The sequence below is a fragment of the Podarcis gaigeae genome, assembly GCF_964106915.1.
Source record: "Podarcis gaigeae genome assembly, chromosome: 8".
In the NCBI taxonomy this organism is placed as follows: domain Eukaryota; kingdom Metazoa; phylum Chordata; class Lepidosauria; order Squamata; family Lacertidae; genus Podarcis; species Podarcis gaigeae.
This window is the reverse complement of record NC_139684.1, coordinates 63,143,164-63,170,787: the sequence shown is the minus strand read 5'-3', so window position 1 is coordinate 63,170,787 and position 27,624 is coordinate 63,143,164. Positions and strand designations below refer to the sequence as shown.

General features: G+C 41.5%; 1 protein-coding gene across 2 annotated transcripts in view; it reads left to right on the top strand.

Moving 5' to 3' along the window:
* Nucleotides 1-27,624, top strand: part of RUNX3 (RUNX family transcription factor 3) — a 224,035-nt gene that overhangs the window by 86,478 nt on the left and 109,933 nt on the right. The window contains exons 7-9 of one of the 2 annotated variants that reach the window (XM_083751840.1): nt 10,302-10,367; nt 10,454-10,586; nt 10,949-11,048. In XM_083751840.1, coding sequence (XP_083607966.1) covers nt 10,991-11,048 — 58 coding nt within the window. In that variant the 5' untranslated portion in view covers nt 10,302-10,367; nt 10,454-10,586; nt 10,949-10,990. Of the gene's footprint in view, nt 1-10,301; nt 10,368-10,453; nt 10,587-10,948; nt 11,049-27,624 lie in introns of those variants that run through there. The other variant, XM_083751841.1, reaches the window with a different exon arrangement.

Genomic DNA, 27,624 nt, shown 5'->3' with positions numbered 1-27,624 from the left:
CTAAAAAGTTTGTGTTTGGTTCAATAGGGCTGTGAGTTACCTGATTAAAGGAATTTTAGGATAAACCATGTGTTTAGTCAGTCAAGTGATGCATCAATCTATTAACTCAGTGTAAATTTGATTTTGACAACAAGAAGAAGGACTTTGAAAGTGGGGGCAGGAGAGCCTCATTGCTTTAAGCTGATGCATGCATGGGTCACAGAAAAAATAAGCTTTGGGGAGGGTTTCTCTCACACAAGGCAGGGATGAATCTCCTAAAATAGCACTTCTAATTTAGATTATTTTATAAGTATATATATTGAAAATGACTTTTTAAAATATTAAAATCTACTGCCCAGTTCTCTGAGGCACCTTTTAGGTAATCAAAATATTTTTACTCCAACTGGTGACTTTATGAGCACTGCAGTCCAATGATGCATGCCTATTTAGAAGCAGGGATCATTAAATCTGTCAATTTTGCTTTCTCCATTTCTCATTTTTACAGTTTTGTTCAGTTCTCCATATTACCAAATCAGTTTGCATTAAAAAAGTCTTTATGAAAACACACCAGCACTTTCAAGCAGATTTCTCCTACTGTTTACATTTTAATGCAATTTTACCTAATATACATGTTGTATAATGCCTGTTTGTATTTTAGTGTCACAAATATATGCATTTTTATGCACACATTACTATTATGTATGCATTTTGCATATATTACTTGATTAGAGAACTACACTACAAAATTCAGAAAAGTGACAATTCCGAAGATGTGTGTGTTTCATTACATATATTGAATTATGTAAGTGAAAATTAGGGAAGTTCACCTTTAACTGAAAGCTTACTTGAATTTGTCCCCCATCCCTAGTCCCAATTAGGGATCTTATGAATCTTACAAATTTACACTTTCAGGAACAATATGTGAACCAAAGTACAGCTATCCTTTGAAATTTGCAATTTTCCAAAATGTTCCGAAGCTGCTCTGCAACCCACAGTTGTTTACTGAAATGCATATATTAGGGGGAAAGTATGCATAAATGTGATCTTAGAGAAAATAACACACCAAAAAGAAAGAAAAGAGAATAACATACAAAAATGTGTTATGTTAGGGGAAATCAAGTTCCAAAAATATGTACATTAATCAAACCTGCATACAAAAATGAATTTATTAGGAGACGATTACACTAAAATGCTGAAGAATTTTCATGAGGATTTAAATAAATAAATAAATCTCAAACTGCTGCAGAAATGTTGCGAATTGAATTTAAGGTTGGTGAAATGAGAAACAGAAAGCTCTGCTTTTCCATCTCTATTCCCAATAAGTGTACAAAGGATCACAGCAATTCCTAGGTAAAGATAAAGGACCCCTGGACAGTTAAGTCCAGTCAGTGGCGACTATGGGGTATGGCGCTCATCTTGCTTTCAGGCCAAGAGAGCCAGTGTTTGTCCACAGACAGCTTTCTGGATCATGTGGCCAGCATGACTAAACTGCTTCTGGCGCAATGGAACATTATGATGGAAACCAGAGTGCACAGAAACACCATTTACCTTCCCACCACAGCTGTACCTATTTATCTACTTGCACTGGTGTGCTTTCAAACTGCTAGGTTGGCAGGAGCTGGGACAGAGCAATGGGAGCTCACCCCATCACAGGGATTCAAACTGTCGACCTTTCAATCGGCAAGCCAAAGAGGCTCACACGTAAGCCCCATGGAATTCAATGAGTCAGTCCCATGTATGTACATAGGCGTTAAGAGATTTGCAGCCTAAATCTGCAAATATCCCCAAGCCATTGCCTGCCATTCCTGCTTTAAATGCTTCTGCTGGTCCCATCTGGTCTTATGCTGGCTATATTTGAAACTTTGACGTAAACGGTTTGACCTCAGTAGGGATTTACTTCTGAGTAACCTTACATAGGTATGGGCTATAAATATGTGAGCAGATCTGTTATACATCTAGAGATGTGTATGGAATTTAGAGAGTGAAATTTGGGACTAGCTGTTAAATGCCATTTAAGTTCCCTGGTACAGTATATGGATAACATATGGGATACCCACCAATTTCTACACCACATAATAAGCCCTTAGGGTTGACTCCATGAGCAAAACTAGAGTGTTTAGTTTTTGTTAAGACACACCCATGGAAAAAAATGCAGTGATTTAACCAAAGAGGAGGGGATTTCATTGCCAAGAAAGGGGAGGAAAAAACCCACACAATTGCATGGAAGCAAAGTCTTCAACCCCTTAAATACCTTTCAGATGGAACAGGACCCAAAAAAAAATCCCGGTAAGGTTTGTGCCTGTCAAAGTTTAGCAGTTCTAAACAGCGCAGATCAGGAAACAATTTAAAACAACTCAGTAGTACCTATCATACTAAATGCTTTTAACATTTACTGTACTCTAAACAACTGTCTCATAAGGCACATGAGAGTATTATTATCCTCATTCTGCAGATGAAGGGGTGAAAAAACACTTGCCCGAGACCATTTGATTTGTTTGTGGCTGAGGAAAGAATTGAACACTCTTAGCCATTACACACTCCTAGTCACTACAATTACACCAGTGCTGTACCCACATGGACAGGCGACTTAGGGACATACACCAGACAGGCTCTAAGTGTGGGAGGCAAGCCTTCCTAGGAGGGCATAGATGAATACCTGGGAATATGTAAGCTTTTGCCTCACCTGTCTCTTCTCCACATGTTTGAGATGGAGAAGCAGGTGTTGGTAGCCTCCATCTTCCCATCAACCCTAGCCAGCATAGCAAATGGTTAGGGACGATGGGAGCTGTTGTTTGGCAACATCAGGAGGACTTCAGGTTTCCCACCACTGTTTGCAAGCAAAGGGTTCTGAATTAGTGCTAGAAATTAGTGGTGCAATCAGGGCTGAAATTAGTGGTGCAATCAGGGCATTTTTGTATGCAGTGTTGTCTAAAACACATGCCTGCAACTCTATTTTCCCTAATATAATGTATTGCATTCAACTAATTTTTACTCCTAGTAGTCCCACTGAAGTTAACAGATCCAAGTTAATACTGAAGAAACTGAAGTGTGTATCTGAAGAAGTGTGCATGCACACGAAAGCTCATACCAAGACCTAGCTTAGTTGGTCTTTAAGGTGCTACTGGAAGGAATTTTTTTGTTTTGACTATGGCAGACCAACACGGCTACCTATCTGTAACTAGATCCAAGTTAGTCATTGCTGTTCATTCCAATGGGTCTACTCTATGTAATAGTAGGTTGACTGCAATAAAATGCATTTTTGTACTTTATATTTATTAATATATGCATCTTGACACACACTTTAAAGGACTCAATTTTGCACACATTATAGGCTGGAGAATCACACTGCAAAATTTGGAGAGGTGTGCATCTCAAAGGATGGCTGTGTTTTGGCTTGCATATTGTTTGGGGAAGTGCAGATTAGGCGGGTTCACCTTTAAATGTGAATTGAATGGAATTTCTCCCCCCTCCTTATTGATATTCCATAAAAGGACTGGCTTAGACTTCAGGGAAAACCATCTTAAACAAAAATATATTCAATAAATATCAAGATACTAGATGCTTACCTAATTTCAGTTGGTAACTGATTCCAGAGGGCATGCACCCTCTGTAAGTAGGATTAAGCCGACAGAATGATTTACCGTATTTTTCACTCTATAGGACACACTTTTCCCCCTCCAAAAATTAAGGGGAAATGTGAGTGTGTCCTATGGAGTGAATGCAGGCTCCTTGGCTTCAGCGATAGCAACACGAAGCCTCCGAAGCGCAGAGGGAGCGGCTATCCCTGAAGCCTTTGGAGCTCAGCGGGACCTCGTGATGCGCTCCAAAGGCTTCGGGTTCCTTTTGCTGAAGCTGGGAGAGCAAGACTCTCCTGGCTTCAGCAGAGAGGGAGAGCTGCGCAGCGCCCCTTCAGCGAAGCGTGAGGAGAAATGGAAGGGGCTCCGTTTCTCCTGCCGCTTCACTGAAGGGGCGCTGAGCAGAGAGGGGGAGAATTTCTCCCCCCTGTTCTCCCCCTCCTATGGTCCGGTGCATCCTATAGAGTGAAAAATACGGTAAACAACAAACTGAGGGTGTGTGTCTTCTTCCCTCACTTTTCTGTCAACTACCTAGTAAAAGAATTGGGAGGGAGTTATCCGTTTGAGGATCTGAAATTTTATCTGAAATTTGATCGTGAGGATGCTTTGTGGGCTGGAAAAAAGGGGATTTACATTTAAATAAACATAGATACAGTACTGGAAGTACTGGAACAGGTTACTTCTGGGTTTCGGCAGTCGTGCAGGTGCAGAAGTGCCGAATCGCAACCTGCATGTGCACAGACACGGGTTGCAAACGCTGTGGGTTGTGAACGTGCACCCGCATGGATCACGTTCACAACCCGAGCGTCCACTATAAATCAATTTAAATAATTTAAATGAACAGAGAAGCAAATACATAAACATTGCACATGTGTGTTTTAAATTTTGAACTCCAATAAATATTGCTGAGTGAAGGACCCTTTAAAAATGAAACTCTGCTGCTGTTCTCTCCCCCCATATTCCCCTCCCCACACATTTTTGAGGTTTTATGCATTCTGGACATGTAAGGTGAGGAGAGACATGACCTCTGCTTCACAGCGCTGTGCAAAGTTTGAGGAATTTTCTGCCCCGTCATCGTCGCTTCCCTTGGCTGTCCGTTAAGGCCTATCAAAGGAGTCGTGAACATGACTCGCAGCTCGGCATTTTTTCCGGTGTTACATGGCCAGCCAGGAAGATACAATGTGGAAAAGTAGGGACCTGAGAGTGTTCGCGCTGCGGTTTGAACAGGAGACAAGGAAACGTTGTGAAGTCTCATAGACCCTTCTCTGTGCATCTCTGAGGCAGATGGTCGAGGGATGGCCAGATAGTCTAAAGGCTCTTTTGCTGTTTCCCTTCCTCCTCCCCCCCCCCCGTCTCTTTTTTGTTGCTATAAAATCATCAGTGTAAACCGCTCCCGCTGCCAATCCCTACTTTATTTCAGTTCCTTTTAAACAGCTGAGCCCTGTTCTGTAGAAACGGAGGATAATTTCCCTTAATGTTGAAAATAATTACAGAAAAAAAGTGATGGCAACCCTTTGCTCTATTCAGCCCTCAAAACCAAGGCATAAGACCTGGGGCATGGAATGTTTTTCAGCCCAGGGCTTGAATTCCCTTCTGAACAACTTTCTAAAGGCCACGTGCCAATGATGGATAGAGCAAGAATGACCGCGCCCCACATCAAATGGGGGGTGCCTTTTCCGTGGTCGCACGCAGCCCCCCCCCCGGATCCCATGTGGCTCCTGGCAGTATGGGCTGGTTTTGCACACCCCAGGCTGGATACCTGGAGGTCTCTGCCTACCTCAGCCAATTGCCCAATCCCGCCTGGGGAGGCGTTGCCAGGGGATTGGCCAGTTAGGGGGAGGGACCGCCCTCCCCACACCACAGAGGGTGCATCTTACCTGGGAATCGTCAGTTGGCTCCAGAGCTTCCCCCACCCTGCGTTCCCTCAGTTAAGCCTACTTTTGCAGGTTAACCTCTTCTCCACAGGTGCTACGTCATGGTTGCTGTTGAAGGGCCGGAAAGGAATTTTCCTGCATTGGCAGGTTTTGCCTTCCCTGTAGCAAAACATCACAACTTTGGCAGTTTCAGGCCTTGGGTAGAATTCTTCAGTCTGTCTTTCCTAAATGGGGGGGGGGGGCATGAAGCATTGGGGGAGGCATTGGCCATACACTGAGAGGTTGTCATTGCTCTCCCCTGCGATGGCTGCGAAATGGGGGGTGGGCTCTCTGCTTGAACATATGTTCTCCAGAGCCAGCCCAATCCCCATACATTCTGGATAACCCTGATGTCCCCCAGATCCCTGGCTGGGCACTGGGAAGGATAAACGCCCAATGCCTGAGCCAAGGTCTCCCTACATCTGAAACTTTATAAAGTTGTAGCCAATTTTAATCCCATAGCACGTTGTCTTGAGTCATTATTTCACTCGGGGAGTCGCCTAGGGTTGGGGGGACTCCGCCTGTCCATGCAAATGTAAATGTTACTTACATAGAGCAAGCTTCTATCCTCCACCCAGACAAGGAATAGGCATTTTCAGAGTTCAAGGCCATATTCCAGCCTTGCCAAAACCACTTGGCTTTGAAGTGGGTCCAGTGGGATATGTGGCCTGGGGTGAGACCCAATGACCAGACAGAGAGGTCTGGGGGGGCTGCATTTGGCCCCCACGTTTTCCACTGCTAGAGAAGACTATGGCAACCCATCTAATAAGTAGGTCTGTCACCAAATTAATGAAATAGCAATGCAGCCAGGTACATCTGGAGTCAGAGGTCTAAGTCCCAATGAGTTCAATGAAGCTTACTCCCAGGCAATAAAATACAGGACTTCTTTGGTTTATTTTCATGAGGAGACTGCAGCCTTAATACACCTTGACCTGGGAGTAAATCCCACTGAGCTCAACATGAATTTTTGACACAACTTGTATAGGATTGCGTTTAGTCACTGATTTCCATATATTTACAGACCATATGCTTTATGGTGTTTTATTGCATTTTTATTATTGTAAGCTTTATTATAGACTTCCCCAATTATTTTTTATATATTGAAAGGCACACACAAGCATGAGAATAAAAATGAATGGTTTTGAAGCAAGAAGCAATTTTGCTTTTTTAGGTGAAGCATTGATAATATCATAGCAGGCATGGGAGAGGCACTCCTTCCTTGTGAGAGACAAAGAGATGCTTCTTTTAAAACAGTGCTTTCCACCTGTAGTTTGTGTAAGCTCTTGCTTTAAGGAAATGATGTAGAGTCAGCCCTGGGGTTATTTCAGGCCAGGATCCTTGGAGAATTGACTTAACTCTAGGGTCAGAATTAGTCTATATTCTTATGCCCTCAGTTTCCTAACTCAGCAACAAAGTTCACAAGTCTTTAACTTAGCCTTATCTTTTTACAGAGTTGTTTAGGAGGATGGGTGGGGAAATGAAACACATCTGTTAGCAGCACCTTGATTCCCTTGTAGAAATAGCAACGTTCGTGACTTAGCCACAGCCAAAGCCAAGAGATTTGAAAAAAGGACTATAGTATTTCTTCATCTTTGAAGTTTTATTTTATTTGAATAGATTTGTTAATGTTAACAAATTTGTCTGATGGCTTTATAATTTTGTTAAAATGTGCTGTGACTTCCTATCCAGTTTTGGACAGAAACCCCTCCCCCAAATGACTAAAAATGGACTTTCCATAGCTTTATTTGTTGGCCTTTGCTTCTCTGCTTATTTTGCTGCTGTAGTTCTTCAGAACTTGTCTGGGACACAAGCTGGAGAGACATGCAAATTGGTATGGGCATATGAGCAGATGTCTGTCTGTCTGCTTTCATGCCAGTGGCAGGCCAGTGCCTAATTTAGGCATGGGGGAGAAATTTGATTGAGTTCTCATTTAAAGACATCCCTAATTTGCACTTCCCGAAACAACACAGAAACCAAAATGGAGCCATCCTTGGAAATTTGCACTTCCCCAAATTTTGAAGTGCAGTTCTCCAGCCAAGTAATATGTAAACACACACACACACACACACACTCTATAGTAAAGTGTGCATAACAATGCACATATATATATTAGGGAAGCTAACCTACAAAATTGCATTATTTAAGAAGAAATTGCTTTGCAAAAATTCATGGGATAGAATGAGATGACTGGATGCTAAGGTAGAAGAAGGCAGTGTTACCACTTCAGACTGCTGTTGGGTAAAAACATTTTTGAATGCTTCCTCCCTATGCTTGGAAAGAAATTATTACCTGCAGTTGGAAAACAAGCAAGGAGGAGGACGGTAACAACATTTGGGGCTTTTTACTTTATGGAAAATGCAAGTAAGGGAGTGAGTGATGGGGTTCTACAAGTAGATACAGGGTGTCATCCATGTAACTTGTGGACATCCACAAAAACTGAATTTTGAAAGACTCTGGACAGACAAAAGAAAGTACAGTGGTACCTCGGGTTACAGACGCTTCAGGTTACATACGCTTCAGGCTACAGACTTCGCTAACCCAGAAATAGTACCTCAGGTTAAGAACTTTGCTTCAGGATGAGAACAGAAATCGTGCTCCGGTGGCGCGGCAGCAGCAGGAGGCCCCAGTTCCAGGTTAAGAACAGACCTCCGGAACGAATTAAGTACTTAACCTGAGGTACCACTGTACACCTTTACACAATGTAAAACTCTGGAATTTGCACCCACAAGAGGTGGCGATTGCCATCAACTTGTATGACTTGAAAAGATTAAACAAATACACAGGGGATAAGGCTATCAATGGCTACTAGTCATGATGTCTATATTCTCGCTTCACAATCAGAGGCACGATGCTTCTGAATATCAGTTGCTTGGAATTATGTCGGTGGTGAGAGTGCCGTTGTGCTCAGGTTCTTTTGGGCTTCTTGTGGGCATCTGGTTGGCCACTGTGAGGGCAGAGTCCTGGACTAGCATTTGACCTGATCCAGCAACCATAGTAGGCAAAGGGCTCAGCTAGAACCTTTTTTCCTGGGGTGATAGTTTTCAACTTGACAGGCAGATATTCTGTTTTCCAGCCTTCCAGGGTGACCCCTCCCACTTCGGATTACAAATCAAGTAGATGCAGACCCAGATGCAGTTTGTTTTATCCATGGGAAGTCACCAGCTTTGGACCGACTCTGAGTAATAGGCAGCAGGGAATTAGTCCTGAGTTAAGAGTCGGAGGGGCCCAGGGCTAACAGGAAAGTGGAGCATACAATGTATTCCCAGTATGTGCGTCTATAACAATTGCATATGGGAAAGGGCCTTAGCTCAGTGGTACAGCACCGGCTTTTTATGAAGGAGGTTCTAGGTTCGTTCCTTGGTATCTCTAGGTACAGATGGAAAGAACCCCTGCCTGAAAACCCCCGAGAACCACAGCCAGCTAGTGTAGATAATACTGAGCTAGATAGTCCAGTGGTCTGACTAATTGTAATGTGACTTCCTGCGTTCCTTTCCCATACCTCTGAATGAATGACTGCAACAGTACATCAGGAAGGATAATTCATTTTGTAACTTAAGGGTTAATTTTGTTAATGTTAAAGTCAGGATGGGGGACAGGTGGGGGTGTTGCTTAGTAACCAAGCAGAGTGGCATAATGCTCACTGAACTATCTATTGGCTGTGTAGTTCTGAGGGAGTTTTTTCTCTGTGTATATGATTGTGTGCCTCCCTGTTATGTATAAGGCCTGAACTATGAAACCTCTGTACAGTGGTACCTCGGGTAAAGTACTTAATTCGTTCTGGAGGTCCGTACTTAACCTGAAACTGTTCTTAACCTGAAGCACCACTTTTGCTAATGGGGCCTCCTGCTGCTGCCGCGCCGCTGGAGCACGATTTCTCTTCTCATCCTGAAGCAAAGTTCTTAACCTGAAGCACTATTTCTGGGTTAGCGGAGTCTGTAACCTGAAGCGTATGTAACCTGAAGTGTATGTAACCCGAGGTACCACTGTATTTATTTCTCCTCAGTTTATACACTGTTTTGCTCCATTTCCTCAGTAAAGTGTTATCAAGACTTTTCTTGATCAAGATTTTGTCTCTGTTATATAAGTGATTTTGCTCTTTATTTATTTGTTTATTTGTGTAAACATGCAAAGCTGCTTTAGCCTGATTCAAGCCATCTAGTTCAGTGTCCTCTCTTCTGAGTGACAGCAGCTTACCAGGCCATTCAGCAGAGTGTTTTCCTCCCACCGCCAGCTTCCTACTACCCCTTTTCACCAGAGATCCCAAGGATTTGAACCAGGGACCTTCTGCACACAGACCATGTGCTCTGCAAGTCACTGCAGTGCCTGCAAATTCTGTGCTTTGCACTTTTAAAAGGCCACCGTTCCTGCTCTTCAGCCTTCGATGTTTATTCTGCTGCATGTGCTCCATATTTTTTACTTAATACTAATTCACAGAAAATCCCTCTGAAGAGGAACCACCCATCAACACATATGGAACTAGTCTTGGCAGCAAGAATAGTCACTCGTAGAGCTGAAGGTCTTAGAAAGCCAAAAGGGGGAGAAAAATAAAACAAGATACAGACAAGTGGTAAATGTGGGAGAGAAAAAAGCAGTTAGGAAAGCGAAAACCACTGAATATTAAATGGGCGGCGACTTCAATCGGAAACCTGCAGTGCTCTTCCTGACTCCCTTTCCGAGGGCAACAGCATCAATTCATGAAAAAGGAAGCCCAATCCCATAGCAGCTGAAATTCTGCTTCTTCTCAGTGCCATTTGTTATAAGCTGTGAATGAGTCAACAAGGCCTCCTGTGAACCAAAAATGTTCTAAACCAGTAATTTTAAATTTTTTTTGAAGGAGAGAGAAAAACCAAGAAGAACCCACAAAGATATTGCAGGGCCTGGTGGTGACATCACAGATCAGGTGACTCTGTTCTTCCAGTCAACAAATAATGATTTAGAGTCATCTGCATCTCAGAAAGTAGGGTTGACTTTATAACACTCTTTCAGGCCTCACAGGCAACCACAGAACCACAAGCAGACTGCAATCAACAATTTAGAAGGAGTACCCGAACCTCGACAGGGAGGTTTACCTCCTCCTCGTGTTTTTCCACACCAGCCGTGTGTTTTGGATCTGCATAAGGTGAGTTCCGTTCATTCATTCATTCATTCAGTATTTCATTCATACATTTTGCTTTCCATACTTCCAAGACATTATATTGTTTTTTCTTTTTCTTTTTTGGGGGGTATGTGTGTGTGTCTATCTCTTTGAAAGCTTAGTTTGCCTTCCCCTCCCCTTTCATCCTAATGACGATCCGGCGCGCATATGCTTCTATTGAGAAACTTGTGGCTGAACATTCCTGTGGTGCTGCTGTGGAATCGGATTCTTGGTTATAAACAGGCACAAAACTTCTTTTGATTTTTTCCCCTCTTCCCCCCTTTTGACTTTTCTTTTTGCATTTCAGTTTAAACTTTTTATGGTTTTCTTTTTTGTTTTTTCCTAAGGAGTGTAAGGCTCGAATACAATCTGGGTCGTAGATTTGGGTCATGGCTTCCAACAGCATATTTGATTCCTTTACAACCTATTCTTCAACCTTCTTGCGTGGTGAGTACAAATCTTTCATCCTTTCCTTCGAGGCAGGAAACGCCGTTGTTTGTCACTCAAGGGAGCTTAAACTTACAGCCTCTTTTAATAATCCCATTGGCACATCTTCAGTTGGATGTTCGCTCTTTGCAAACAGGGTGGTAGAGGGGAAAATCCCCCCCCCCTTATGTCTGGATGATGCTTAAGGGGAATCCGTGGCAGGAGGGGATGGTAAACTTTCTACCTCTTTATTGTGCTTTCCCAATTTATTTTTGGTGCCTGGGCTTTGTGGATGTGTGTGTTCCATCAAGGATGCTGTCTTCCCATTCTTCTCGAGTGCCAAGAAAAATGATAGTCAGCTGAAGTCTATAGGTTGTATCAAGAGACTAAGTCAGTTGAACTTAAGTGCCGATGAAATAAGTAATCATAACTCATCTCTGCAGCTTAATATGGATCTGAACCTATGAACGTGATGTGATTGCAGTTTTCTGTTTCGTTGAGTTCATGGTTTTTGCATCTACAAATTTCCCACCATGGTTTGATTGCATCTAAACTGTTAGACAGACCCTATGAGTGTCTGTTTTTTTAATATAATATCTGGGCTTAATATTCAGCTAAGGTAGAGTGGAGGTAGACTGGAGAAGAGCTTTAAAGGCTGGTAAGACTGACTCAGCCTTTCAAGCCATCAGGGGGGTTTAGTTGCTGAGGACACAAAAAACTTGGACCAGCTGAGTAACTGACCACATTACTTGATAACGAAAATCCCTAAGGAGGCTTTCTAGCACAAACCACTGAAATGGGAATGGGATATACAGGAAAACGTCCTCAGATGTTGGGCCCTCATTCAAGGCACCCATCCCGCTCTTGGCTCTGTAGTCTTTTGATTGTAAACCAGTTTTCTCTGGGGGATGACCTTAATGGTTTTAAATGCAGTCTAACCTTTGGGGAAATGTTACATCAGAATATTGTATTTATTAACTTACTTAGTACTAAAATTTGTAACCCTGCTTATAAATCAAGTTATCCAAACAACTAGCAAGAAATATACATGCGCAGTCAATATAGACAAGGAAAATCCCTGTACAAGAACTAGCAAGAATCTTGGGTAGTATTCAACTAGGTATTAAATGAATTAAAATAATAACATCAGTGATGCTAATAGTAATCATGATGACTTACTCATTGTAATTGATGAGCATAACTAAGTTGATCCCTTAATTTAATGGTTTACTCTGACTAAAACTTTGTTGAATATCACTCATTGTCTCCTATTTTTGAATCTTTCCAAATTCGTGTGACCATTTTGTATTTTTTGGCTGGCATCCAAAGAGATGCTTTAGGCACCTTCAAGGCCCCCTGTGTACACCCCCCCCCCAAATAAAAGTGTGGGGAGAGGGGGTAGCACATTCTCCCCTTCCTCCATCCCCAGATCATGTCACAAATTATTCTGAGAATTCCTCTTAATAAGGACCCCATGGGGGGCGGGGAGAGTGTTCTAGAGCTCTTTTGGGGGTTTGTAGAGCATGTTGTCTGGTTTTATGTCATTTTGTCTCTCTGAGCCAATCCTTCACCCTGGGCATAAAGAATTCTGCTGGATCAGACCAAATATTGAAACAATGCCACATTGTGTCTCCCTTAGCTGTTCACTAGGGTCATTTCAAAGCTCACAAACAGAGCAAGTAGTCAACCTATCCTTCACTTTTGCTTGCCTACACTGTCTGGTGGTTCCATCTAAGGGCCAACATGGCTACTAGCCATTGATAGACTTCTCTTCCTCCTTCTCTTGGAATTTGTTTCATCATGCTTTTTAAAGCCATCTAAAGTAGTGGTCATCACCATGCCTTCCATTAGTTTTAATTGTGTGATTTTGAAATTGTGCTTCTTTCTTTCTTTCTCTTTCTTTTTTTAACCTGTTCTCAAACTGTTGCTGATCAGCTTCCTAGTCAGTTTCTATAATATTCTTCTGCAAAGGAGAGGGAGGAAAGAACAACATTGGGCTGTATCAAGACGAAATTTACACTTAGGTCCTATTGAAATCAAGGTGAAAAGTTAAGACTGGGGGTTGAATTTGCAGGAACTTTTGCATCTCTTGCTATTAGAATTTCCTAGTTCAGAGTTGGCTCATTTCTTCGCTCTGCTTGCAAACAACCTTTTAACTTGACCTAAACTTGGGGGGGGGGGAGGCATTTTGCAGAATTCATATAACTGACCTAAAAATATTGTTCTGAGAACTACTTTTGCACCTAAAATAAGTTCTACTTATGATAATCATTGAGCGCTGTCTCCTTAGGAGGTATTCTGCCCCAGGGTCTTGCAGCGTCAGTTTTCTTGCCAAATGAAGGTTTTTCTTCAGCTCACCTTGCGCTTTTATTAAAAAACAACACCTTCCTGCAATTTGTTTTCACCTCCACAAAAGACCAATTGTTTCACTCAACTTAAAAGGACAACTCATTGTTATCTTTTGATCGTTTAGCTTTGTTGTCCTCCTTTTTTTGTTGCATGTGTGCTGCTCTATTTATTTAAAGGATTTTTTTGTGTGCTTTTGTCTTATCCAGCATCTTCATTTGTCATTTTGTTCTGGTTAGCCCATTTTTATATTACTCTCATTTTACTCATCGTCACCATCTAACTCGGCCCCCAGCCCCTTCCACTAATCCCTACCTGCCGGCCCCAATATTTTCTCCTGGGACCACAGACCCCCTTGAATCCTTTATAATTATTCATATGAGTAATCCTTAACATGTAGGATTGCTCCAGCCAAGTAATGTGGTCAGAAATGTCTATATTAGGGTGAAGTGTGCATATAAGTATATACATTAGTGACAATAATGAGCAAAAATGCATTATATTAGGCAAAATATATTATTATCACTATTACCTTTTCTTTGTACATGTATTTAAGATCCTGTATGATATATATGGATTTCAGTAAAGAAGATAAAAGTGTGTGTGTGTGTGTGTGTGTGTGTGTGTGTATGGCAAAAGTCATCTGAAAAACAATATTTATATTGGGCAGATTGCATGAAAAAATGTGCATATTAGGAGACATTTAAGCTAAAATATTGAAGAGTTCACGAGAACTTAAGCAACAACAAAAAATATGTGGAAATGCGGAGAACGGTATTTACAACTGGAAAAATGGGAAGCAGAAAGAAATCTAAATTGACAGATTCACCAAACCCTACCTATGGCAAGTAAATTTCCCTCCAGACAAATTAAGATGGAGGGTATCTGGAGTCTCACACAGAAATCCAGCCGGTAGAACTTTCCTGTACCTAGAACAGACCCAACAACATTTTAAAAATTTATAAGGACAGGAAGCCTGGCAGATACAGAGGAGGTAACCCTAAAGCAACCATGAAATTGGGTTGACTTGAATCCAGTAAGAACTGCTCAAGTTTAAAGCTGAGAAGGCAGGAGGTTGTTCTTCCTTTCTACTCAGTGTGTGTTTGGATACTATTCTCCGAGGAAAAGTACCAGCAAAATATTGTGGAATTTGGCCCCCAATTTTGCCCTGTTTCCTAGCTGTGTTTGTTGGCTTGTTGTCTGGCTGAGGGCATCTTTTTCTTGGAAAAGAGCAAAGTGTAAGAAGAATCTTGGGCACATATCTGTGAATCTGTGGGCTTTAGATTTCTTTGGAGAATGCTATCAATTAGTAGAAGTAGTATATGCTTTATCTGGGTTGTAGCTAGTGTTAGTCCTACTCAGAGTAGACTGACTGAAAATAATCAGCATGCATAACATAAATCCATTCATTTAAATGCAGCTATTCTGAGTAGAACATAGTTGAATGCCACTTTATCTATCTAACTATGGATTTGTGCAACATTAAGAACTGCCCTCGTTCATCAGGCTGAAATCCCTCAAGTCCAGCATCTCACAACAGCTCTTCTTTGTTCATCTGCAACATCAGGCACTCAGGGGCACAAAGCCACTGAAATTGGTTGTTCTCTTTAGCAATCCAAAATAATAATAAAATAATAATAATAATAATAATAATAATAATAATAATAATAATAATAAAAAATAAAATAAAATAAATTATACCCCGCCTATCTGGCTGGGTTTCCCCAGCCACTGCGTGGCTTTCAACAAACTATTAAAATACAATAGTCCTTCAGATATTAAAAGCTTCCTTAAACAGGGCTGCCTTCAGATGTCTTCTAAAAGTCTGGTAGTTGTTTTTCTCTTTGACATCTGGTGGAAGGGCGGTCCACAGGGCGAGTGCCACTACCGAGAAGGCCCTCTGCCTGGTTCCCTGTAGCTTTGCTTCTCACAGTGAGAGAACCACCAGAAGGCCCTCGGCACTGGACCTCAGTGTCTGGGCAGAACGATGGGGGGGGGGGGGAGACACTCCATCAGGGATACTAGGCTGAGGCCGTTTGGAGCTTTAAAGGTCAGCACCAACACTTTGAATTGTGCTCTTGCCCAACCAAACAACACCATCCATGCACAAGAAAAGGAAGGTATCAGCAAGCTTGGAGAAAACCTCTTTTCAGCTCTATTTGCTTTTGCAAAAGATATCTGTTTAAAAATTATTTTTCACAGCACAAAACATGCTCAGATTTCTTACTCTATTATGCAGATACTGCAGTGGAGAAACTCTGGGTACATTTTATGACGCCCAAAAGAATTTGTTGCTTTGTAAGCATTGTTTATTCATTTATTTCCATTTATGAATAGCTTCTTATGAAACATCTTGGTGCAGTGTAACAATTAATAAATCAACAGTAAAAACATGTATTTTTAAAAATCCTCTATAAAAACAACAAATCCTATACAAATCTAGAATGAGGTAAAATCTCCACTTAAAAGACTTCTTGATGTATTCAATAGGTGCCAAGAAGAAAACAGAGATGGCACCTGCCTGATAATGTAATTGGAGCATTAACATAATGTAACCACAACTGCATAGTACAAATTTCAATTCAATTGAAATGGCCCTATTTTCAGCATTGAATGCATTCCAAATAAATTTAATATATTGGATGCCAAAAAGTTAGGACATCCAATCAGTGTTCTGAGATTCAGAGTTCAAACTGTGGGTTTCTAATTGACCTAAGAAGTTTTGAATCTCAGCCATAATTTTTGAGTATTAGTCGAGATATTTTGGTGTAGAAAGGTCAGAAAAGTGACAGCAAACTACCCACCTTTTTACATCAGTGAGTTTTGATGTGAAGTTTGTATCTTGGAATTTAAAGGTTGAAATTTCAGTTTCAGTTTCTTCATCTCAACAAATCAGCCATGTTTTTCATTCAGCTTTAGCTTTAAAAAGCACAGAAAAACTTATTTGTTGGCCTATATACTTTTCAGTCTGTTGGCTACCCAGTCCTGCCTAAAGTTGTTTTGAGTAATTGAAAGTGAGTATAGCATCGTGGCTAAAACACAGAGCTATGATTTGACTTGGGAGTCCCCAATTTGAAACTCGCTTCTGCTATGAACATACGAGGTGCCTCTAAGGTCACCCAGCTCTCTGCCTCAAATCCATTTTTCAGCCTCAGTCTCCTCACCCCCAAAAACATATAATATGGGTATAATAAAACTAAACTAACCTTACCCTGTTGTAGTAAGGATTTTGTACATGAGGCAGTGAAGTTGTGCTTTGAACCCTTGAAAGCGATCGGGGTGTGTGTTCGTATGTGACTGAGAACCCGTGGTCAAAACTTCGGACTTCCTTTGTTTATTTGCTTTTTATATTTTTAGCACGGCAAAATCATTGATTGTTTGATTGACTAGGTTGATTATGACTTACTGATATGTAAGAATCCTTTCTTAAGGTTGCATGAACAAGGAATATATAATTACAAATCAAAGATTACCAGTTATCTCATTCTCTTTCTTGTCCCCAGAACATTTAGCCATTTGTTAGTACTACAAAGTCTTTGGCTGCAAAACTGCAGGTTGTTCATGCTAGCCAAATCTGCCAGTTTGACATAGCATTCCATCAGTCTTGTAGTCTGCTTCCTTTTTAAGTATACAGCACAGATTACTTTAGCTGTGGTCATCGTCATCATGTGTAACAGCAAATTCAAGCAGAAGTGATAAAAACGCTTTGGGGTTCACGGCAATAACCTCTTTCAAAATTGTATTGATTGCTACTTGAATATACCTTCTCTGTCCTCTTCCTAAAAACAATTGAAATAATATTGTGCTGGAACCCAGTGTGTTTAAAAATCAAATCAAATTGTACGATGCCAAGCACGTAGGAAATACTTTTATAAATATTACATCATGCTATCTAAATGCTAAGTATTATCATTAATTGAGCTGAAAGTGTTGACTCGGTTTAACTTATCCAGCCATTCTCAGCTGGTAGTATAACTGGGTTTACAAACACAGAATCTCAGTATGATGTGTGGGAGTTACACAGCTTTCAGCATGTTACTTGTTTGGGTATAAAATTAATATTTCACATATGGGGAGTGTGAAGTAGTGAATTTAGGCTGGAACATGACTATCAATCTTTAGAGCACTTCTGAGGATGGATGTAGGAAGTGTCATTAAAGCGGTCATTGCTTGTGGTACACATGGTGCCCCCTCCATCACTATCTCTATTCAAAAAAAGACATTTCTGTAGTGCTTCAATGATATATTTGAAGGAAATTAGCACCAAGGACCACATTGCTACTATTGATGTGGGCACATTTTCATAAGATTGTCACAGGCACCTGATGAACATTGTGTGTGATTACAATGTTTAATCAATGAATTAGTCAGATTGGTTTATTAGAAACTTTTACTTAGCTAAAAAGGTGTTTCCAATGAATTTGGAAGCTTAAAAAAAATTAAATACATTGTTTCTGACTGCATATTTATTGTATGCTAATCAAAACAAAAAAAATTCCTTCCAGTAGCACCTTAAAGACCAACTAAGTCAGTTCTTGGTATGAGCTTTCGTGTGCATGCACACGAAAGCTCATACCAAGAACTGACTTAGTTGGTCTTTAAGGTGCTACTGGAAGGAATTTTTTTGTTTTGACTATGGCAGACCAACACCGGCTACCTATCTGTAACTGTATGCTAATCAGATATTGTTACTTGTGTGAATATGTTTGGTTGCTGTTAATTTTCTTCTTTTTTTACTTTATACTTTACATAGTTTATTCTTTCTCATAATAATAATAATAAAAAAGTGATGACAGGAAACCCCCGTTATATTTCATACAAGAGCATAGGAATTTCTCATCTCCCCTTTTCTCACAAGAAGGAAAGAAAGCCTGTTTGGGGATGATGCCTGCCATGATGTATGTGTGCAGGATCTAAAAACAAAGGAAAGATGCACCTTCTACTAGAAGTACTGTTTTTACTATCTGCCTATGTATGCATTTAATATATTTATATCATGTGACTCACATTGGGACTACTAGACCCCCAAAATCTAAGCAATGTGGACTAAAGTCGCTTCTGGGGTGCCTCCGGGATTAGGGGCCTGAAACGTAAGCTTCATTCGTTTCATAGGAGTACTGCCTCTATGGTGGCCAGAATAGTTCCTCCTGAAATGTCCTCATATTGTATGAGGAAGTGACTTTAAAAAAAAAATCAAGGCACACACCCTCTAATCCTGAATCCCCTCCCCCACTCATTATCAGTGACGGAGCTTCATGCTCCGGCACGGGGGGGTGGAGAGAAGGCGGGGGCGGGGCTGGCGCACGTCCTGGGGGTGGAGTGGGGCAGCCGCAATGGAAACCCACCGGGATCGCGCTGCTGGGGGCAGTGAGCTCCCCCCGCACTCCTCTTCCTCCGCCAGTGCTCGTTATAAGTATGTATGAGTATAAGCAGCACTTTTTTTTCTGGGAGGATGCAGGGGTACGCATACCCCTAAACATTTTGTGATTTTGTTCATTTACTGCATTTATTTTCCCTGGTTTGAACTATAAAATGGTGGTTTTCTTGAGTCAAAATGAGAGCACCCATCAACAAAAAAGAAAAAAAAGCACTGAGTATAAGATACTCATGCGTGCCGATTAGATCACTTAGATCTATGGAACTGGCGCCATCTGCAAGTGCCACGCAATGCCCAATCCATATTTGCCAGCAGTCATTTCTTACATGTGGGAGCAGCTTGGATTTGGAACTCCCTACCTATTGACATTAGACAGACACCATCACTGTACACTTTTAGATGCCTGCTGGAAACCTTTCTGTTTCAGTGAGCCTTTCCTGGCACAGGTTTTGGCTACATCTCTTCTTAAAATTGGTTTAGATAGCTTGTTTTTAGATGTTTATAAATGTTTTAGATACAGTATTTTTTTTAAAAAAAAACAGATTGTATTTGCTTTTATCTCAGAAGTGTTTGCCACCCTAGGCTCCTTTTGAGAAGAAGGCTGGAATATGACGTATATTTACACCCACCTACCCTCCCACCCAGAGGGACGCGGGTGGCGCTGTGGGTAAAACCTCAGCGCCTAGGACTTGCCGATCGTCAGGTCGGCGGTTCGAATCCCCGCGGCGGGGTGCGCTCCCGTTGCTCGGTCCCAGCGCCTGCCAACCTAGCAGTTCGAAAGCACCCCCGGGTGCAAGTAGATAAATAGGGACCGCTTACTAGCGGAAAGGTAAACGGCGTTTCCGTGTGCTGCGCTGGCTTGCCAGATGCAGCTTGTCACGCTGGCCACGTGACCCGGAAGTGTCTGTGGACAGCGCTGGCTCCCGGCCTCTAGAGTGAGATGAGCGCACAACCCTAGAGTCTGTCAAGACTGGCCCGTACGAGCAGGGGTACCTTTACCTTTACTTACCCTCCCACCCACTTGTTTGGCATTTGATCATAGGGTACCTATGTACACATTGCCCAAAAAGTAAATGTATTGCCAAAAAGAGGACAAGAGAAGACACAAGGTTGGGGGGAAAAGGGCATATGCTAATGTATATGTGCAAATTTACAGATAATTTTTTTAATGTAGTTGGAAGCACATCTCATTTGTGATCAGGTGACCTATGTGTGTGTGCCTGCCTGGCTCATTCCCCCGTTCAGGTGGTAACTGTTTGAAGGGCCCTGCTGATGTCTCTTCTTATGGGACTATTTTTTGAATTGAACTTGGACTGGACAGCCTTAGAACAGGGGACTGCCCTCTTCAAGTAGACGGTCGTGCTCTGTAACACGGCAACCTGACCACCAATGGGCATTAAAGATTTAGCTGTTGATGTCGCCGTTAATTGAATATATATGGTTTTAACCAGGCATCCCCAAACTCGGCCCTCCAGATGTTTTGGGACTACAATTCCCATCATCCCTGTCCACTGGTCCTGTTAGCTAGGGATGATGGGAGTTGTAGTCCCAAAACATCTGGAGGGCCGAGTTTGGGGGTGCCTGGTTTTAACTATGAAGCCATTTGAGAAGGTTGTCTGGCACAGAAAAAGGGGTATTAAAAATATCTAAATCAAATAAATTAACACAAAATTCTGCCACACCACCTGTGCTATAATGAGTGGTTGGGGGCACTCTTGTGCTTCTTCCACATTCCTGCTGTAGATCACACTTATTCAGTTGCAAGTTCTTCCCTTGCCGTGCTGAAACACAACCATTTATCTCACATGGGATTTTATGTATTTATTTACTTACGTTTTAAACAAAAATGAAATGAAATGCTGGTTTAGCACAGGAACTATGCCTGAAGCCGTTTATAAGAATAAAGAGCAATAAACAATTCATGAAGATTATAGGATTGACAAATATATTACTGGCCCCCCACCCCCACCCCCAGCATTGTGAAGTGCAAAATTGCAGTGGAGTCTGGTTAGTAATACATGTGGTAGAGCGTCGTATCATCCCCTGCAAGATGGTGGCACTATAAATATAGCCTTTGTACTCCGTGCTGCTAATTAAAGGCAGACGTATGGCAAGCAAATAAGAGGAGGAAAATAAAAAACATTTGTACAGTTCTTTTTAATCTATATTTTCCCTCCACAAGCAAGATGAATAAATGCTGGGTTTTAACTAGGATCATTCATTTAAGAAAAAAATTAAAAGAAAAAAAATAGAAATAGCACATCTTGAACTCAATTTCCATATGAATAGGAACTCATAAAGCAATAAACATCTTTGTTTCAGACATAATTTTATTAAGGGAAGGGGGGAGGGAAGGGGGAAAAAAGATTATGGTAAAAACTGGAACGGGGCCAAATTGCAAAACATTTGTTGAATATTAAGGCAAGAGATCCTTGTTTCTTTGAAAGGTTACATGTATCCATTGGATGCAGAACACATAGCTGGAAGTCTGTGGATGCTGTGAAACATTTGTGTACTTTCACTGGAATCCCAAATTGCTTCTAATTTCATTTAACTTTTGCTTGAATTTCATTATTGGAGGGTGGTAATATTTCCCCCCTTTTTGGTTCATACTGGGGAGTTATTATTTGCCTATTCAATCTATACCCCCCTTCTCAGCCTTCAGGGCTGAAGTGGCTAAGAACGTGTTCAAAAATCGTAAGTTTCTATTTAAACTTAAGGCAGAAATTAAATGAATAGAAGTGGAGCAAAGGCCTCATAGTCACAGAAACAGCAGTAATATATGGTTATAATAATCCCTCAAAAGCCACAAAAAGGGGGCATGTCTTAACCTGACACCAGAACGATGTTAATATCAGTGTCTGGTGGGCCTCACTGAGGAGAGCCTTCCATAGATGGGGAGCCAAAACTAAAAAGGGACGCTTTTTTGTTCCCACCCTCCAAACCTCTCTCAGAGGGGGCACATGGATGACAAATGCAGGGTATGTTCAAGTTGGCAGTGTCATTCCATTAGATATTGGGTACTAGAATCATAGAATCATTGAATCGTTGGAAGGGATCTCAAGGGTCATCTAGTCCAACCCCCTGCAATGCAGGAATCTCAACTAAAGCATCCATGACAGATGGCCACCCAAGCTCTTCTTTAAAACCTCCAGTGAAGGAGGGACCTGAACCATATAGGGATTTGTAGGCTGAAACCAGCACCTGACTTGTGCTCAGGAGCATATAGGTAGCTGTGCCAGTGCAAAAATCCCCTCCAATTTGAAATCCACTTAACACCTGATCTACTAACTTTTGAGTGCTGAGCAAAGGGCTTGTGTTTTTACTTTTCTATCGATGGCTTGTTTTCACTTATTGTTTGTTAGGGTCTGTGGGATGAAGGAGAAACTTGATTCAGTTTGCATTTAATGGCAAAACTAACTAATTTACACTTTGCAAAAAACACACAAACCAAAACATAGCCAACTTTTGAAATTTCAGTTTCTCATTTTGTATTTTTTATTTGGTATTTTAGTGCACGTTTTCCCCAGTATAGCTCATTTTTATTGTAATTTTCCCTAATATATGAATTTTTATGCACACTTTACTCTAGTATGTGCATCTTTTGCCCAATACTTGGTTAGAGAACTGCATTGCAAAATTTGGAGAAATGCAAATTTTGTAGGATGACTGTGCTTGGGTTTGCAAATTGTTGTGTGAATTAAGGAGGTTCACCTTTAAATGTGAACTGAATCCATTTTTTCTCCTACCTTTAAGAACACCTGGACTTCTCCATCCCTTCTTGTCATAGTCTCTCGGCTGTTGACTGGCCCTTCTTGCTTCCCCATGGCACCAAGTGTTCCATGCTTCCTACAACCTCTGCTGTTCCTCAGTGGCAGGAGAACATGGAGGATGAGATGGAAACACGGAAAGTGCCCTTATACTGAGCCGGACCACTGCTGCATCTAGTTCAGGCTTGTCAACACTGATTGACAACAATTCTCCAGGGTTTAAGATAAGAGGTTTTCCAGACTGACCTGGAGTTGCTGAGGAGCCTTCTGCAATCAAAACATGTGTTCTAACTATGAGCCACAGGTTTCCCCCATGTCCCACATACGATGTCAAACCTGGTTGGAGAATCAGATAGGTAGCCGCGTTGGTCTGACGCAGTCGAAATAAATAAATAAAGATAAAAACTAAGTTGGTCTCTAAGGTGCTACTGGACAATTTTTTATTTTTAAATTTATTTCGACCGGTTGGAGAAATCTGCTTCCTGCTCTCTTCAGCAACCTATGTGTCAGATCCAATTTTTGTTGGGTTGTAATAACGACCAGGCACTTGGATTTTTGCACCCCAGCTTTGAAAAAGTCCACCCCTCATTTTGTTACCAACGCAGAAAGGGACCACCTGGAAAGGGAGATACAAAAATGGTTTCAGATCCTAGCAGCAGCTTGCCAGCTCCTGAAGGATGTTTTGAGAAGCAAATCCCTCCCACCCCACCAAATGCCGACCTCAGTAATTTTTAAAGTATTGGCATGGAATCTAATAATCGCTTGTTGATTCTAGCTCTAAACTACTCCTAAATCGTCCAGGCTGCAAGACCACCCTATGTGACCAAAACCACCACCATGGAGAGAAAAGGTGCAGAAATGTACCAGTTCCTGTGATCACTCAATGTTCCCCACAGTCCTGGACGATTTCCTTGCCTCAGTAGGAACATTCCCCCCACCCGCCCCCCATCTTGATATGTCTTGTAAACAACCACCGCTCTGTGTCAGAGACTGTCGGCTGCTGCTGTATGAACGGGGCGGAGTGAGGGGGGGAGAGAAAGACCTCCCTTTAACTGCCTTGTTACCCTAATTGAAATGCTAAGGTTATGCCCCTGGGGATCGCAACGCAAGAGGCAAAGGAAAACAACGGCCCACCAGTATGATCTTACAGGCAGAGATCAAATGGCTAACCACAGATTTCATCCACTTCCACGGTGACCTCTTCAGCGAGGAAACAGTTGAGATTTTCTGGCGTTTGTCCACTGAGCTTGTTCCACATACCCGTGCCACACACCAAAATAATAATCAGAAAGCTTACAAGTCTGTCCCTTCCCTTCATCCATATATATATAGTATTTAGCCCCAGAAAGGCCCAAACACAGAGTGCATTGCTGCATATAAAATGGTGGAAGGAGTTGTGGAGGCTAGCGTGACTTGTGACCTCCCAAACCAAATGAAACCCACCAACCATATATGGTAGCCCACTAGGGGTTTCCTGTTTTTTGCTGCTTACCCAGAATTGCAAAAAGAAAAAGAAAAAGAAAAGAAAAGAAGAGGGGAGGGCAGGGGAGGTCATCAAATACTTGGCTTGCTGTGTCCAAATTTGTTCAGCCTTGGTGAGATCCTTTTAAAGCTAAAAAGCAGGGCTTTCATCTGGTTAAAGAAATATTAGTTGATTAAATCTGCATACTTTTGCAAATGAGGTTGGGGGGAGGAATTATTATTCTAAAGCAGGAATAGGGAACCTGTGGCTCTCTAGATGTTGTCCACAGCTCATAGAATTGTAGAATTTGGAAGGGATCCCAAAGGATCCCATCTAGTCCAAGCTCCTGCACTGCAGGAATCGCAACTAAAGTATCAGTGATTGATGGCCATCCAACCTCTGCTTGAAAACTTCCAAGGAAGGAGAGTCCACAAACAGCTCTTACTGTCAGAAAGTTCTTCCTGATGTTTAGCTGGAATCTCCTTTATTGTAACTTGAATCTATTGGTCCGGGTTCTACAACCTCCTAACATCTGCAAATTTGATGAGCATCTCCTCTATTCCTTCACCCAAGTTATTTATAAATATGTTGAACAACAACAGGCCCAGGACTGAGCCCTGCAGCACCCTATTTGTCACTTTTTTCCAGGATGACGAGGAACCATTAGTGAACACCCTTTGGTTTGGTCAGTCAACAAGCTACAAATCCGCCTAACAGCTAACTTGTATAGCCTACATTTTACCAGTTTCTCCACAAGAATATCATGAGGGATTTCCCCCACCATCTCTGGCCATTGGCTAACCTAGCTGGGAGTTGTGGGACCAACAGCATCTGGATGGCCACAGGTTCTCCATCTCTCTTCTAAAGAGAAAAAGCAAAAATGAATCATAGAATTGTAGAGTTGGAAGGGACCCAAGGGTTATCTAGTCCAACCCTCTGCAATGCAGGAATTTGAATAAGCATCTTAGAAGAGGCACTCCACATTCTTTCACAAATGGGATGGAATGCCTCTTCAGATAGTGCTTTCCATTTACAGGTGTTTTTTTTAAATGTTCCCATCTTATTTTTTTTTAATTAGGTACAATATATATATATATGTGTTATATATATATATATATGTGTGTGTGTGTGTGTGTGTGAGATATATATATATATATATATATATATATATATATATATATATCAATCAGATATACCTTTTAAACTGATTGACATGTATTTAATTGATCAATCTAAGCAATTAACAATTCCACTGTTTTTAAAACTGCCAGTTTTTTCACACACCCCTCTCACCAGTGTCTATGTCTTTGTTATTTATTACTGTAATTACTGTTATTAAATGCTAAGTCCATAATGGGGTACACATTTAAATACAAACAGATGTAAGTCCAGAGCCCTTGGACTGACGGATCCATGTTTTTGCAAGGAAATTAGTCATGCTATTAGTTAACAGCTCCGGAATTTATTAGTACAAATCGCAGAGCAAATTTCATGAGACAAAACTGCTTTAGGGTAGGTACACATATACCCCCCCCTTTAAAAAAGTAGTTGGTGTGATTTTTTTTTCATCACTCTCCTGCAGCCCTGACTCTACATCCTGTGCTGCACATGTAATCGGAATGTCAGAAGATTTGGGGTGGACAAAACAAAGTACTGTATAATTAAACTATGGAATTGGCTCCCTCAAGATGTAGCAATGCTCACCAACTTGGACGGCTTTGAAAGAGGATTAGACAGATTTATGGAGGGTAAGGCGACGAGCCATAATGGTTCTGCCTCCACTGTTCAAGGTAGCCTGCCTCTGAATGCCATTTGCTGAGCATCACAAGCAAGGAAAGCACTGCTTATGGGCTTCCCAAAGGCATCTGGTTGGCTGCTGTGAGAAGAGGATGCTAGACTATCTGTGCCTTTGGTGTGATCCAGCAGGATCCTCCTTCTGTTCTATGTTCTTATGCTAATTTGCTCCCCGGTGTGAAGTTACATTCCCTCCATCCAGGCCAGTAGGCTGAATACAGTACTAGAGAAATAAGTTTCATTCACTCTAAAGAGGTATATTTTACATGCTCAGAAACGTACTTTACTACTGTCAGTGTCATATCTCACCCTTGTTGCCTAAGTTTTCATTTCTCAAGTGCGCAGTTTTTTCTTTTGACTTCTTGTGGAATGCACATTTAGCTGCACATCATTCTCTCAAATGACTAAGTTGGTGGGTTTGGCCTGCCTGCTTGGAAGCGAAACACGGCCACCCAAAAGTAGCAGTTTCTGCGTTTTGCGTACTTCCTAGGTACATAGAAATATATAGTTTTGTATATTGAAAGGCAAATGAATGCTTTCTTTTTTTAAAAAAAGCAAAATGGCCCAACAAAGACAGCATCCAGAACTTAAGGAAAGTTAATAGCAGTTGAGTATCAGAAGTATTGAGATCAACTATAGAGATCAGAAGTACAAAAATAACTCACCCTGTTGCATGGGAGAGGAGTTGCCCCGTTTCTTTTTAGTCCGTATTTTGTTTTCTACCCTGAACGTGTTAGTGACTGGAGATGCTCCATATACCTTTGTAGCTCCTGAACAAAATCTGCATCTATGATGGTGCCACTGCCAACCCAGAGCTCCCCCAACCTTGCCTCCTCCTCTCCCCCTTCCCATTCCCATTTGTAGAATGCTTTTTTTCAATCAAGCAGGGTATCTATTTTATGAAATATATAAATAAACAAAATCCACCATCCCAACAAGCACTACTATCACCAGGAAGACATCACTGTTCCCGTCCTGTCCCCCATTCCCCCCCCCCCAGGGTCACCACTGGTGATATAATCCTGCAGAGACTGTACCACTTCAGAATGCAAGCGTTCAAAAATGTTCATAAAAGGCATAAAGAAAAAAATGCTTTACCACTAGGCCACCACCCTTCCCAGTTGTACCTTGTATCTTATTTATCCTCGCAAGAACCCTGTGAGTTAGGCCATTGATTCCCTTCTGAGGACTGAAACACGGAACCATAGTCAGTAATAACGAGTAAGACTTGAGAAAACCATTCTGTACATTGAATCCTAGAGCCACAGCTGTGGCTCTGTGTTGAGGTGAGTCTATTACAAGGAGAAATTGGGAGTGGGGCAGTAGGTTCTATGGCTAATAATGAGAAAATGGTTCAATGGAAGGATTTGAAAGTTGGCCGTGTTGGAGAGGCAAGATTCAGAACAATCCGTGATGAATTTGCAGTAGGGAAAAAAAATGCAGGCTGGCTTATTTTGAAAAAGCACTGTTTGACAAGAGTTTCTGGCACATTGACAGGTATTGTGCATTTTTCTTCGTTGACTTCACTGAGATGGTTTTACTGGAAAGATTTCTCCATTTGTGCTGCATGTTTTGGGGAACAGGTTGTTGTTTTAGTTCAAGAGGAGTGGCAACTATGTGCCCATGAGTTGTTTAACATGTTTGTAGTTTTTATTAAAATGTGAACTGACGACACTTCCTGCAAATGTCACCTAATAAGCCAATTTTTACTGGTAAAGAAGCAGCGGCAACCAGTAAAATTTGGCAACCCCATTAAAGACACAAGAACCTCGTTAGGGTAAAAAGTTGGCAACTCTTTTAACTTCTTTCCCTCTTTTTTAAAAAAGGGGTTGAGGAATAGTAGCCATC